At 42.6% G+C, this 13,829-nt stretch overlaps 1 protein-coding gene across 5 annotated transcripts in view; it reads right to left on the bottom strand.

The window, feature by feature from the left end:
- Positions 1–12,887, bottom strand: part of cdkal1 (CDK5 regulatory subunit associated protein 1-like 1) — a 923,378-nt gene extending 910,491 nt beyond the window's left edge. For 2 of the 5 annotated variants that reach the window (XM_041184179.1, XM_041184182.1), the window contains exons 1-2: positions 12,616–12,792; positions 11,997–12,166 (exon numbers count right to left, since the gene is read on the bottom strand). In XM_041184179.1, coding sequence (XP_041040113.1) covers positions 11,997–12,163 — 167 coding nt within the window. In that variant the 5' untranslated portion in view covers positions 12,164–12,166; positions 12,616–12,792. Of the gene's footprint in view, positions 1–8,413; positions 8,549–11,996; positions 12,167–12,615 lie in introns of all 5 variants that reach the window. The other 3 variants (XM_041184178.1, XM_041184180.1, XM_041184181.1) reach the window with 3 other exon arrangements.
- Positions 12,888–13,829: the final 942 nt, after the last annotated feature.

The following is a 13,829-nucleotide window of genomic DNA, read 5'->3' as shown; positions in this document are numbered from 1 at the left end:
CTTTCTAAGTCAGATGATATCGCCAAATGCAATTTACAGTTCTGATACCGAAAAGTCAATCTACTTGCATTAAGTCATTTACAAATCTCCACCACCCCCCACCTCCCACCCCCGTTTTATACCCAGTGTCAGTGGTTTCAGAAACACTTATCTCCATGGACCACGGAGCTTATTTTTAGCTCAATGTCAAATTCAGAATGGTCAGAGATGAATCTACTTAAATATGAGTAACAGTTTACATTGTAGTCTGTGTTCATCTCACTATGTTTTCCTCTCTCCTACACTGTTATTTTACCTTTTCACTTCTTACTGATTTTTATTAAATCCATCCCAATCCTGCTCCCAGTGCCCTTAAGAGTTGGGAGTAACTCTATAAGCGTTGTTTGACAGGCTAAAAAGATGCCAGATGTCTATTTTCAGCCAATCAAATAAGACCCGACTGACAATATCATCTTGTCCACCAGTCTTTGAAGCATTTAAGTATAAAAAACCCAGAAAAGGGATTGATGAGTAAACTTCTATGCAGTGTGTTTCTCATTATTATATGGCAAAGAGATAGTCAATAGTCTCTCCAAATATTTATTTCTGAACCAAGTCATAGGATCAAAGACAAAATTTTACCTCAATGTTTATAATTAATAATTAATTGCATGATTTGTTTACTTTTCTTCTTGATTATTTTTTAATCCTCACCCCATCACAACCTACCAATGCACGATGCTAATTATTCCATGACTATGAGGAAAGGAAGGCTTCCTGACTTCAGCCAATGTCACTTGAGCAAACTAACATGAGGTTTTTGGAAAGAATATCAAGGTGAAATGATATCATTTTTCCTTAACTGGGGATTCCCCTTCAGACTGGTTGGCAAAGCTGTCGACTGTCCCATTTCCAGCACTCCAGCTCTCATCCCTTCCCCTCTCTCCCAGAATCACACGTGGGTTCCCTGTGCCATCAATCGTCACCCCACCAGTCTCCACATTCAACATTCTTTGCCATTTCTACCATCTCCAGCACAATGCCATCTTTAGACACATCGTCCCCTCCCCTTTCAGCATTCCAAAGGGACCATTCCCTTCATGATACCCTGGTCCACTCCTCAATAACTCCCAACACCCACTTCCCTTCCCAAAGCACCACTCCATGCAAGCACAGGAGATACAACACCTGTCCCTTTGTCTTCTCCCTTCCCGTTGTCCAAGGCTTCAAATTATTCTTCCAGGTGAAACAGCAATTTACTTCTACTTTCAATTTAGAACAATATTTTCACTGTACATGAAGTGGTCTCTGCTATAATGGGGAGACGAAATGCACATTGAGCAATCTCTTTGTGTGACACCTCTTGAAGACCACGACAAAACCTACTACTGCGCAACTTTTGGCATACAATGGTTCACTTATTCCAGGTGCAGGATCTATAGTTCTGGACTGCAAGCACAGTCAATCCTCCTGGGTGCCACAGATGTTCTATATCATGGAGTCTAAAGGCCCGGTGGTGATCACAGGTCGACTGGCATGCCAGTCTAATGTCACATGGCAGATACTGCTACCACCTCAGTTCATGACCTAACATCAAAATATCCTGAATGTTTTGACAAAATTGGTGGTTTCAAGGGAGCTGAAGCGTTACACTTGCAGGAAAATGCAAGTCCCTCAATTGATCCACCATGCAAATGCAACATCCAATTACAAGATAAATTAAAATTCAAACTAGACAAAATGGAGAAAGATGGAATCATTAGAATAGTGCAAGAACAAACCAATTGTGCAGTTCAATTATGTGTGTCATAAAGAAGGTCGGATCATTAAATATATGCCTCGATCTACGATGTTTTAAATGCAGCTCAGAAATGCTGTCCTTAGAAAATTCCCATTTAAAAAGAGTTAAATCCAAGATTTGCAGGTACAAAATTCTTCTCCAAGCTTGATACTGAGCATAACTACGTGTCAGTATAGGTTGCAGTGAAGTCCCAAGAGCTTATTACATTTCATACTCCATTTAGACGATGCAGTTTTCAATTCCTTCCTTTCAGGCTATAAGCCAGGACCTCTTTCAAGCTCACATGGACCACATTATATGTGCTGTGCCACAATGCACCTGTATTGCCATTGATATTGCTGTTGTGGGAAGAACTAAGCAAGAACAATCTGCACTTATTGATGCAAAAGGCACGTAATGATGGATTGTCGTTCAGTGATAGTCAAACAGGGTGGCAGCATGATTAAATACAGGTACATGATGAACAGTCTTTGATCATGCTACATGGCATAAGACAACCTTCAACGTTTTGGTCAGGCCACAACAAGTTTACAGGGTGGGATGGTGTTGAAATTGCAGTGTGGTGACTCCACAGAAAAGCTTTGAAGACACAGTGCTGGGATAGTGCTCAAATAAAGTGCTGGTAAGCTGACAGATCCCTCAAGGTGAGATTGCAGCGCATGGCCTGTTATTTCCATGAGTGGGACAGCGTGTCAAGAGGACCAGCACCATGTTAGCTCAGTCGGAAAGGCATGACCAGGGTGGGAGTGAATGTTTGTGGATGTGGTGCCAATCAAGCGGGCTGCTTTGTCCTGGACAGTGTCAAGCTTTTTGAGTGTTACACTCATCCAGGCAAGTGGAGAGTATTCCATCACATGCCTGACTTGTGCCTTGTAGTTGGTGGATAAGCTTTAGGGAGTCAGTGGGGTGAGTTACTCATCGCAGGATTCCTAGCATCTGACCTGCTCTTGTAGCCACAGTACTTATATGGCTAGTCCAGCTCAGTTTCTGGTAAATGGTAACCTCCAGGATGTTGATAGCGGGGTATGTTGACAGTGATGATAATGCCATTGAACGTCAAGGGGTGATGGTTAGATTCTCTCTTGTTGGAGATGGTTAATACCTGGCACTTGTGTGGCACGAATGTTATTTGCCACTTGTCAGCCTAAGCCTGGATATTGCCCAGGTCTTGCTGCATTTGGACATGGACTGCTTCTGCTCCAATGGGCCTCTGATGAGGAACAAGAAAAGCAGCTAAACCAACACCAGCAGGAGCAGCAACACCATTGCAGCTGCCTTCTCTACAACCACATGCCACTCCCCAGAAGAGTGGGGATGGACACAGATCCAGCTTCAGGGATGCAACACACCTCAGCACAGGGTATAGATAGAGGGTTAGCTTCCACAACATGATGGAGCAACAGCGCCTCAGGAGGTATGTCACTGCTGACATCTGCAGCCTCCAAGACATCTTTCCAAGAGGGCCATGATGGACACACATCCCCAATGAATAGCACAACTTTGATGTGCTGCCCATAAGGGTATCCCCCAGGAAACTGATGCCATGTATGCCAAGTCCACTTTGACACCAATGAGGCCAATCAGACATAGAGGGCCCATGGATATCTTGCAGCGGTATGATTCCCACAGGTACAGGGAGTCACTGACGGCATACAGCCAAAATCAAGACAGAGCTATTCTTTATTGAGGGGGCGTATTGACTTGTTCAGTCTCACAGCTTCCCTCCCATACATACTTTAAGTCAATGGCTAGTTCCACCCCACATTGTCAGTTAGGAATTTAGCTCTCAGTCCAGTTCCTATTCATTTTTCAATTATCTTGTCCACAATTACCTTTTTGTTTATACTATATATTGCTGTTGCCAGACTGAAGCTAGTTGCCATCTCTATGAAGTGTAACAGAAAAATGTTTTTGTCCTTATCCTATACCTTCAAGTCCATTGTTACAAGTTGATTAAAGTCTCTTGCTAATGTGCTCACTACGTGCCATGTTGGTGTCCTTCGTTTTTCACATATATCGTATTTCTCACTGATCTCTTCTATAAGTTTAACCTTGCGTCCTTTAGTAGGATTTTTAACCTATGACAAGGTGGACGGGCAAACTGCTAATGTAGTTTTAAAACAAATTGCCTTTTTTCCTTTAAACTTCTATCCCCTGATGCCATTAACAGTTCTTGAACATTTTTATTAGAGACGTGAGGTCTTGTTAAAGGGATATAATAATGACCTAATTGTGTAAACTGTAAATCTACAGATTTCCCAAATGCCTTATGATGTGCCATATCTAATTTCATTCGAGCTTTTCTCATATATGGCTTACAGTAAGGGCATGTCACTGATATTACATCCATACTAATAGTGATTTACCTCAGCTATTTTACATAGAATCACCACTCTTTTTTTGTGACTTTAATGTGCTGTTATCCCTGAACCCAAGTAGAACTTGCATATTTCTTAATCTTACTTCGGTCTTTACTATTTAGAGAATTCAGGTAACATTTTAATCAATCCACAGTGTCTAACAGCTCAAATGAAGATTCTGCAACGAGAACAACTATTAGAGGACTAAAGCTTCTTGTGACCAGTACAATTCCCTCTGACTGATCAGTATTGTTCTCTTCCCTTTGCGAACCTTCGAAGTCATGTGTCATTTCAAAAACCCTGTTGTTCTGTTTCAGACAATTCATCAAAATGACATTTTGAGTCACATCCAAAACACCTTCTGACCAATCCTCAGTTATTCCTGGGGATCATTCTTCTGCTATAGTTACCCAATTCTTGTCATCTGTTAGAGCTGCCAAAAGGATCTCTATTTTCATTCCTTTTGCTGTAGCTCTTCTTTCATATTGACGCTTGTGCTCCATATCTGAACAGTCTCAAAATTCCACTAAAATTGAATCCTCCATCTTTTGCACTACCACTGCAGGTCCCATTTGTGCCATGGAAGTGGCTGGAAATAAATGTCTCCCCAGGAATGTTTTTAAAGCTTCAGGGATCTGTTCTAAAAGTGTATTTCTTTCTGAGAACCTAGTTAAGACCAGGAGCTATCCATGTTTGATATTTTAGCACAATCCAACAATTCGAAAGTAAGCACTGAATTCGGAATCTCCAAATAGAATTTCTGCAACCTCACATGTAATCTGTCTAATTCCATGATATATTCTATGGAATAATTGTCCAGCTTTCCACATTTATCAAAGTCTGACAATGCCTCAGATGGATTTAATCAATGATCTTTCTTATAAATTTTGCCCATAAATTTTAAGAGATTATCCAAACTTTCCTCAATGCCCAATTTATGAGCCTCTATCTCAGAAAATGCTTCACACCTGATCCCGCTTCCGGTGGGAAGTGAAAGTGCCAAGGCCATACCTTGCTATTTCTTCGGTAAGGATTTAACCCATGCCCATATATCCACTTCATTCTTCCATTGGTTATAAGGTTCAGCTTCATAGAACAATAGTGGAAAATCATACCCTAATACTTTACACTTGGTTTCACCCATTCAGCTCCAAAGTAACTCCAATTATAATCTTCTGTCTGAAAAATCTTAGTTTCCAATCTTCACCTTTAGACAACCATCCTCTGTTACCAATGTCGATACGATCCAAGCTGTTGGTGAAGCCGAAACCAAGACATAGGGCTTGAGTTCAGACTCACAGGTCTCCTCCCACATACTTTTAAATTTGATGTTACCAACACGTAGCCATCAGGGTGCCTTCAGATCAACCCAGAGTATTTATCAATCAGAAGAGATTCCAAACCTTCAATGTTCAGCTGTTCAGCCTGTATATGGCTAACAGAAGGTTATCAAGCATGTCTGTGCAATATATTCTGGAAGTTGCCATGACTCCTTTATGCTGCAACAGTCAAATCTCCCACATGTTTCACATCTCTACCTAGAGTGAGAATAAGTGATTCCTTAGCAATGAGGGCTACTCCTCCAAGGACCAGCCCTTCAAGGACTTAGCTGATGAAACCTATGAGGAACCCTTACACTGAAGCAGAGGAGAGGTACAACAAGAATCAAACAACCACAAAGATAATCATTGAATAAGCTATTGGGTTGAAGAAGATGTGATTCAGGTGCCTGGACTGTTTAGGAGGCATCATTCAGTATTCACCAGAAAAGGTCTCCAGAATATCATGGTCTGCATCATCCTCCTCCTGCAACAGACTCAAACAAGTACATAACAACATGAACATTTTTATACGCACCTAAGTGAATCCTCTTAAGCAACTAGTAAGGCCTTCTCATCCACTTCTTACGTAGCTTCAACAGATTTGGAGGCAGGCTACTTGTTCCAATGCTCTAACAGCCAAGATGCCCATGCATTGCGCCTTCTGGGTTTTGGGCCCATGAATTCTCCACCAACTGCCCACCTGTGCCTGTCATTGGGGCAGGTGGCAGCATGTGGGGCTCTGCCTGGGGAAGCAAGGGTGAGAAGTGGGAATGTTTTAAGAAGAGTTCCAACTAATGTTGCCCTTTCTCCATCTTTCCTCTCGTGGCCTACCTGCACTTCCCTAAGAACTGGAGGGCACTTTCCTGCATTTTAGTGAGGCATTCAGCCACCAAAGCAAGTTTCCTCCATTCTATATAAAGTGGCAGACAAGTGTGCAGGCCATTGGTCTGAACCAGGATGCACACCTGATTCTCTGTGCAGGTGGCCACTCTTTCCACAGAGCTATACATCACAGCAAGTGTCCAAGATATCATGGCACTAATGTTAGGATGCAGACCCCTTCAATCTCTCTCTCTAAGGCTGCACACTGCCTCTAGAATTTTTAAAAATTCTTTCATGGAATGGGCGCTGCTAACAAGGCCAGCGATTGTCGCCCATCCCTAATTGCCCTCGAGAAGGTGGTGGAGAGCTGCCTTCTTGAACCTTCCTGTAGCAGTTTAATAGGTCCTTTCAGAGGGCAGTTAAGAGTCAACTATATTTCTGTGGGTCTGGTGAATCTGATGAGTTTTTACGATAATCGATGATAGTTTCATGGCACAATTACAGAGATTAGCATTCAATTCCAGGCTTTTTTAAAAATTAATTGAATTTAAATTCCACTGGCTGCCACAGCAGGATTTGAACCTGTGTCCCCATAGCATTAGCCTGAAACTCTGGATTACTAGTCCAGTAATATTACGACACCATCTCCTCACAAATGCTAACAGAAGCAAAAATTGCTGATCCAGTAGGACCCTTTTCATGGGTGAACCCCAAGGCTCAACAATTTTGTCCAGCTGAGTATTGCTTGACGAATCCTGTGCCCTTTGACAGGGATTCCCCACTGCTGTCCCTGTCTCCAGCACCTGCCACTGCTCACGTGATGTGCATCTCACCATGTGACAACGTAGAGCTCTCCAAATTTTCTCAGAGACTTTACTTTAATGAATGCCCTGCCCTCTGCATATAGAGCATTCAAGTGTGCAGAAAAAAAGGGTGAACAAATTGTAGTCCCATCTAGGGCCAGGGGGTTCTCACAAAGCACAGAAAGCATTTTGGGGTTTCTCCAATTGACAAGGGCTAAAGCCCCTAACCATTTGAAGCAAATTCTCTGCATGGACTGCCCATTCCAGGACAGTTGTTAGCTTACAGTTTTGTTGATGGGCTAAGATCTTATGTAGCATCTCATCAATCACCTTGTGATTTCTTTCACAGAGTCCACTGCCGAAAGGATTCTCAGCTGCGGTGTTCATGACCACAATATTCATACCTACCCATGTCTCCAGACTCATTGGCAAATTCTTCCCCATTGTCAGGCAGAAACTTAGCCGGTGCTCCCAGTCTGGTCCCTATCCATTTTCCCATGATTTTATGTATAATCACTCTTCTATCCATATAAAATGCAAAATGAAAATGTTTCTGTCCTTGTCCCACACCATTAAATCCAGATTACTACTTCATTAAAGTCTGATGCCAGTGGGAGACATGCAATTAACCATGACAGCAACCTCCGATACTTTTTATTATATATTTTTCTCTAATCTCTTTGATTAGCCTGATGTATTCATCATCAGACACACCTGCATCTTTTAGTGGAATTTTTAATCTGCGACAAGAAGGATGAGCAAATTGTCTGTGTAATTTAAAGATCAGTTGTTTTTTTTTCCCCTCAAGTTCTCATCACCTAATGCCATTAACACTTCTTTAATATTCTGATTAGAAATGTCAGATGTTATGGGAATGCAATACCTGATTGGTCAAACTGCAGATCCACTGACTTTCCAAAACAACTGCTTTATCATGTTCCGTGTCCAGTTCCATTTGTGCCTATTTCATGGAAGGCTTGCTCAGCAGCAAGGGTTTCTCACTAGAAACATCTGTGCTAACAAAATGGCTTACTCCAGCTCTTTTGCATGGATTCACCACTCTATTCAGTGACCTCAATGTGTTGTCATCCCAAACCTGACCTTACTTTAATCCTTCCTGAGTGAATCTAACTAAGATTTTAACCAATTTTGATAGTGTCAAGGTGCAACCACTATCCAAAACAGCACAATAAAAAGAATCTGCAACGAATATACGCATTACTGGACTAAAGCTTCTTGTGACTAGTCCAATTCCTTCAGGCTGATCATTACCATCTTTAAATTCCAAATCCTCTGTGTCATGCACGTTATGAAACTCACACATACCTTGTTGACCTTGAAGACCAGGAACTTTCGTTCCCGACAGATGTTGGACTTGCTGTGCATGAGCAGGCCGGGAACGGACTGCATGTGCACACTGATATTTTTACATTCTTCAGGCCGCGGACAGGCCCTGAGTGCCTGCAAAGAGAGAAGAAAAGGGTGCAAAATCCAAGTCAGGTGACTGGGTGCAAAGCGCCATAGCGAGCAAATGTCCCAGGGAGAGGGACCAAAAGGAAGTCAAGTTAGAGAGAGGAGTAGAGAAATAGGCTCCAATTAGAAAAAAGGGCTGTGGGGAGCAGACTTTAAGTGAACTGAGCTCAGGAGAAACCCTGGTAATCGAAGAAGGCTAAGAAGCAGCCCTGATGATCCAAGAAGGCAGCAAAGGTTGCCGTGCTGCAGGCCACTGGGGCAAAGGTGCCCCTGTGGAGCAGTAGTGTTCTGCTTGATGCAGCCAAAGAACTGAAATTGTGCTTGTAAGTCGATGCTTGAGTGTACTTGGGAATTCAGGGGAATGGAATCTCAGAAAGCAAGACTGAAACCCTGCAAGGTGGGTTGTCATTGAAGCTGTCCGAGTTGGAGTGACTTTTGGGAGAGGTCCAAGGTAAAATCTTCAAAGGTGAGGCTGGAAACCCCCGTGAGAGACAGAATTTCAGTGAGATTGGTTGATGCAGTGAGTGTAATGTCTGGGTGGGTTGCTGAGAAATTGATGGAATCTACTTTAGTCACATGTGTCATTTATTGTGCTGTGGTGTGTCAGACCACAATTTGCCAGTTTCTTTGCATATACCTCATTCTTACCTTAAACAGAGTATAAGACAGATATCGTAAATTGCTTTATCTTTCTGACCTTGCATCGTAAAGCTTATTTATGTTTGTTCTAAATCCGTGGAATCTTGTGGCTTTATTCTATTAGTCAGTGCGTTGAATCTCAAACTTTATCTACTTTAAACAAAACATTATCAACCCCTAACTGGATCCTACCAACAACTTGGAGTCTGGCCAAGGATCATACCATACGTTGCTTCGAAAACCCTGTTCCACTTTGGACAGTTCATCGCATAATGATTTGTCATGATTTGAAGCACATGGCAACAATTCCTTGGCCATTCCTCGGCTTCAGGAATTATTACTTCAATCCTGCCTGCCAAATCTGCCAAAAATGCCTTCAACGTCACTCCTTTTGGCTGTAACTGCTCCAATGCACTGATGCCTGTGCTGCCCCATATCTGAATGATCACGAAAGATTGCATTCACTGAGTCCTCCATTCTATGTGACACCACAGAATGTCCCATTTGTGCCATTAAAGGTGATGGAAATGACTGTTTTCACAGGAAATTTTTTAAAGCAGCAAACATTTGATCCAAAGGGTGCATTTTTCTGAGAACCGAACGGCAGGAGCCTATCCATATGAGACAGTTTAGCACAATCCAGCAACTTAAATATGAGTACTGAATAAGGAATCTTCAAATTGAATTCTTTAATCTATTATAAAGTCTGTCAAAGTCCATAATATATTCCTCTAGGGTATGACTGTCCTTTAGAAATCCATCAGTTTGACCATGCTTGTAAGCATCTAATAGATCATCTTTCTTGTAAATTTCATCCATGAAACCTAAGATCATCCAAACCTTCCTTCGTATCTAATGCAGCTCACAAAATACTTTGCTTCTAATTTTACTTCTGTTAGGGAGTGACAATGCCAAGCCATAGCTTGTTCTTCAGTAAGAATGTAACCTGTGCCCACATATCCACTACATTTTTCCACTGGTTATAAGGTTTGGATTCAGATTACCCACATTGGTGGGTAATCATACCCTGACAACATAGGCTTGCTTTCAGCTGTTCTTCACAGAAGTAACTCAGGTTATAATCTTCAGTCTGAAATTCTTTTTCTTAGTTTCCAATCTTCACCTTGAGGCAATTATCCTCCCTACCATGCTAATTCATTCAGAAGTGAGATGGTAAAGTAGGAAATCAGGCGCCAATCTTTTTACTTAATACTAGATTTATTGACAGAATGCAATACTACATATGTCTAACCAACATCCTGTGTCCCAGAAGTTTCTCTTCATACTCTTTAGGATATACAAATAAAATGAACAAATGAACTAAATTAAATTAACTAATTAACAGTGCCTGCTCAAGATACTTGACCAATGTCCTCCATCAGTACATCCTCAACATTAACAATACAGGTGGCAGTGGCATAGTGGCATTGTCACTGACTAGTATTCCAGAGACCCAGGGTAATGCTCTGAGGGGGGGGGAGTTCAAATTCCACCACAGCAGATGGTGGAATTTGAATTCAATAAAAATCTGAAATTCAAAGTCTGATGACAACCATGAAACCATTGTCAATTGTTGTAAAAATCCACCAGGAAAGGAAGTCTGCAATCCTTAATTGGTCTGGCTTACATGTGATTCCAGACCCAGAGCTGACTCTTAAATGCCCTCTGAACAAGGACAATGAATGCTGGCCCATATCCCACGAACGAACAAAAAAAATTAACAGAAAGTAGCAAGGTGGAGAACTTTAGGGAGGGATTACCATAGCTTTGGGCCTAGGCACCGAAAGACATGGTAGATAAGCGTATGTGAGAGTTAAATGAGAAGGGATGGGAGGAGGCTCAAGTGAATCATAAATGCCAGCATGGACTGGTTGCGTCAAATGGCCTCTTTCCATACATTGTACATTGGCCTTGTAGAATGACACATTCAATGAAGCTATAAAAGGAATTGAAAACAAAGAATAAGAATGTTAAAATAGAGGTGTTGCTGAACCAGGAGCTAGCTTAGGTCAGTGGGCACCAGGCTGATGGATAAGGAGGATCCTACAGGCAGGATGATTTTGGCCAAACTCAAGTTTACAGATGGTGCAAGATGGAAGGTTGGCCAGGAGAGTGTTGGAATAGTTGAGTCCAGAGACGATAAAGACATGGTTGAGGGGTTTCAGCAGCTGATAAGCTGAGGTTGTGATGAACACGGTGATGATAGAGGTGGAAGACAGCATTCTTGGTGAAGGCGAGAATATGGGAGCCAAAAGGTCAGATCAGGGTAAAATAGGGCACCCAGCTTGCGAGCAGTTTGGTTCAGTCTAAAACTGTGACCAAGGGAACAGAGTTTGTGGCAATTACCGAAGACAGAGGCTTCTGTTTTGCCAATATTAAATTGGAAGAAATTTCTGCACATCCAATACTGGGATGTCGGGCAAGCAGCATCACAAATCAGAGGCAGTAGAGGGGTCAAGAGAGCTGATGGTGAGGTAGAGCTGCAGTTCGTCAGCATACACGTGGAACCTGACATCATTATTTTGGATGATGTCCCCTACAGGCAACATGCTGATGAAAAATAGAAGTGGGAGGGCAAGGATAGATCCTTGTGGAAATCCAGAAGTAACATGTAGGAGCAGGAAGAGAAAGTACAGGAGATGATTCTCTGGCAATGACTGGTTGCAGGAATAGTCCCACCAAGTCCAAGGCCTGTTTCAGTGCTGTGGGAGGAGTGAAATCCTTCCAATCCAGTTGTGCAATGGAATTGCAATCAAAGTACTGCAACTTTTGTTAAAATGATAATAATGGAACTCACCTATCAGCATGTAAATCTTCTGTCTCCTCATCCTGTTTGTGCTTCTTTCTCTTTCTAACATGTGGGACAATGCTCCTTCTTGCAAGCAGTTGATCATGAGGTGTTGGATCTTGTGCTGAAACAATATCTTCAATGTCTTCCACTAACGAATCACAAGCAGCTGGCATAATCTATAAAAAAGAAAGAGTCCTGAACAAATCCATTATAAATTTTAAAGACTGAACTCTAATTTTCTTGGAGATTACTTTTATACAGATGTGTAAGCACTAGTTAGTAAACAAAATGGATACTACTCCCCTCCTTCCACTCCCCCTCTCCTTCCTCACCCCCTCTTCCACCCTCCATATCCCCCCATCCCCCCTCCTTCCCAACCCCGCCATCTCCTCCATTCCTCCCTCCAAGTTTCCCTCCCCACCCCCTCTCCCTACCCCTCTCCCTATCCTCCTCCCTCCAAGCCCCCCCTCCCCCTCCAAGCCCCCTTCCCCCTCTCTCTCCAAGCCCCCTTCTCCCATCCCGTCCCCCGGGCCCCCCTTCCCCTCTCTCCCTGCGCCTCCCTCCCATCCGTCCCCTAACGGCAACCACCAAATCATCTCTCTCCTCGGCCACAACCCCTGCACACCCGTGCCTGTTTGATGATCAATATTAGAAGGTGGTCAATTACTCCTGCAGTGCGGCCCAAGGTTTGCAAAGTAACGGACGGCCTAAGCTCTCCGCTCGTGCCCTGGATCCCGCTTGCAGCTCGCGCTTCACTCTCCCTGTCTCGAACTCTGACAGCGCTGCGCCATCACTCGCCGAACTCTCACCCCTGGTTTTTTTCTCTCTCACTCTATGTTGGACGGCAACCCGCTCGGCACACGATTAACCTTGTGAGAGAATCCAAACGCGACCGACCACGTGCTGCTCTCCCGGAATCCAATCCTCTTCTCTCTCGCTCTCTCTCCACCACCACCCCCCTTACTGGAGAGCGCAGGCAGAACGGCCAAGCGCACACGATTAGTGTGTTCTAATCATGAAATATTATCTAGTATTACCACAGTCCCCTATTTCAGTACCAAAATTAGTTCTGGGCAAAATCTGCCATCCACAATTCCACTAATGATTATTGAGTGATCCTGCCCCAAACATTTGCCATTTTTAAACCTACAATTAGTTCCTAATCTATTGCATATTTCCAGCATTTTTTGTTTCACATTTCCAGTTTTTCTTTCATTAATTAAAAGTCAATTTAAGTTAAAAATTAAATATAATTTGCAAACAAAATTTGTATATAGCCACACTTTTACTTAAATACCATGCTTTAAAACAAAACCCAAGCTTATTTATACGTGCAGCGAACTTAAACCCACCTTGGAACATTCTGTGTATATTTTCTACCCTAATTCACGTGTTCTGAGGTACGGGGTTGGTGGAGAGTTAATTGTTTTGATTTCTTTTGTTTGCAAATGCTTATTCCGCTGCAATATTTATAAATTGTTCACTCAGGTTGCTTCACCCTTTCATTTGCTGTGTGGTTTCCAAGGTTTATTTCTCCTGTCGTTCTGTTTACTTTTTATTATTTCGACTGCAACAGTTGTCTTCAGTGCCTTCTCTGTAACCTCGAGTGTACGTCTTCTGGACAGATTTTCACTTCCATGAAGTGAGTCAAAGACAACTAAGACAGTAATAAATTCTTGCACAACAAAAACAGAATTACCTGGAAAAACTCAGCAGGTCTGGCAGCATCGGCGGAGAAGAAAAGAGTTGACGTTTCGAGTCCTCATGACCCTTCGACAGAACTTGAGTTCGAGTCCAAGAGAAAGTCTTGCACTAATCTTACTTCGTCCGGAGAACTCT

The sequence above is a fragment of the Carcharodon carcharias genome, chromosome 3 (genome assembly GCF_017639515.1).
Source record: "Carcharodon carcharias isolate sCarCar2 chromosome 3, sCarCar2.pri, whole genome shotgun sequence".
Taxonomy (NCBI): Eukaryota; Metazoa; Chordata; class Chondrichthyes; order Lamniformes; family Lamnidae; genus Carcharodon; species Carcharodon carcharias.
This window is presented reverse-complemented; position numbering and strand designations above follow the sequence as displayed.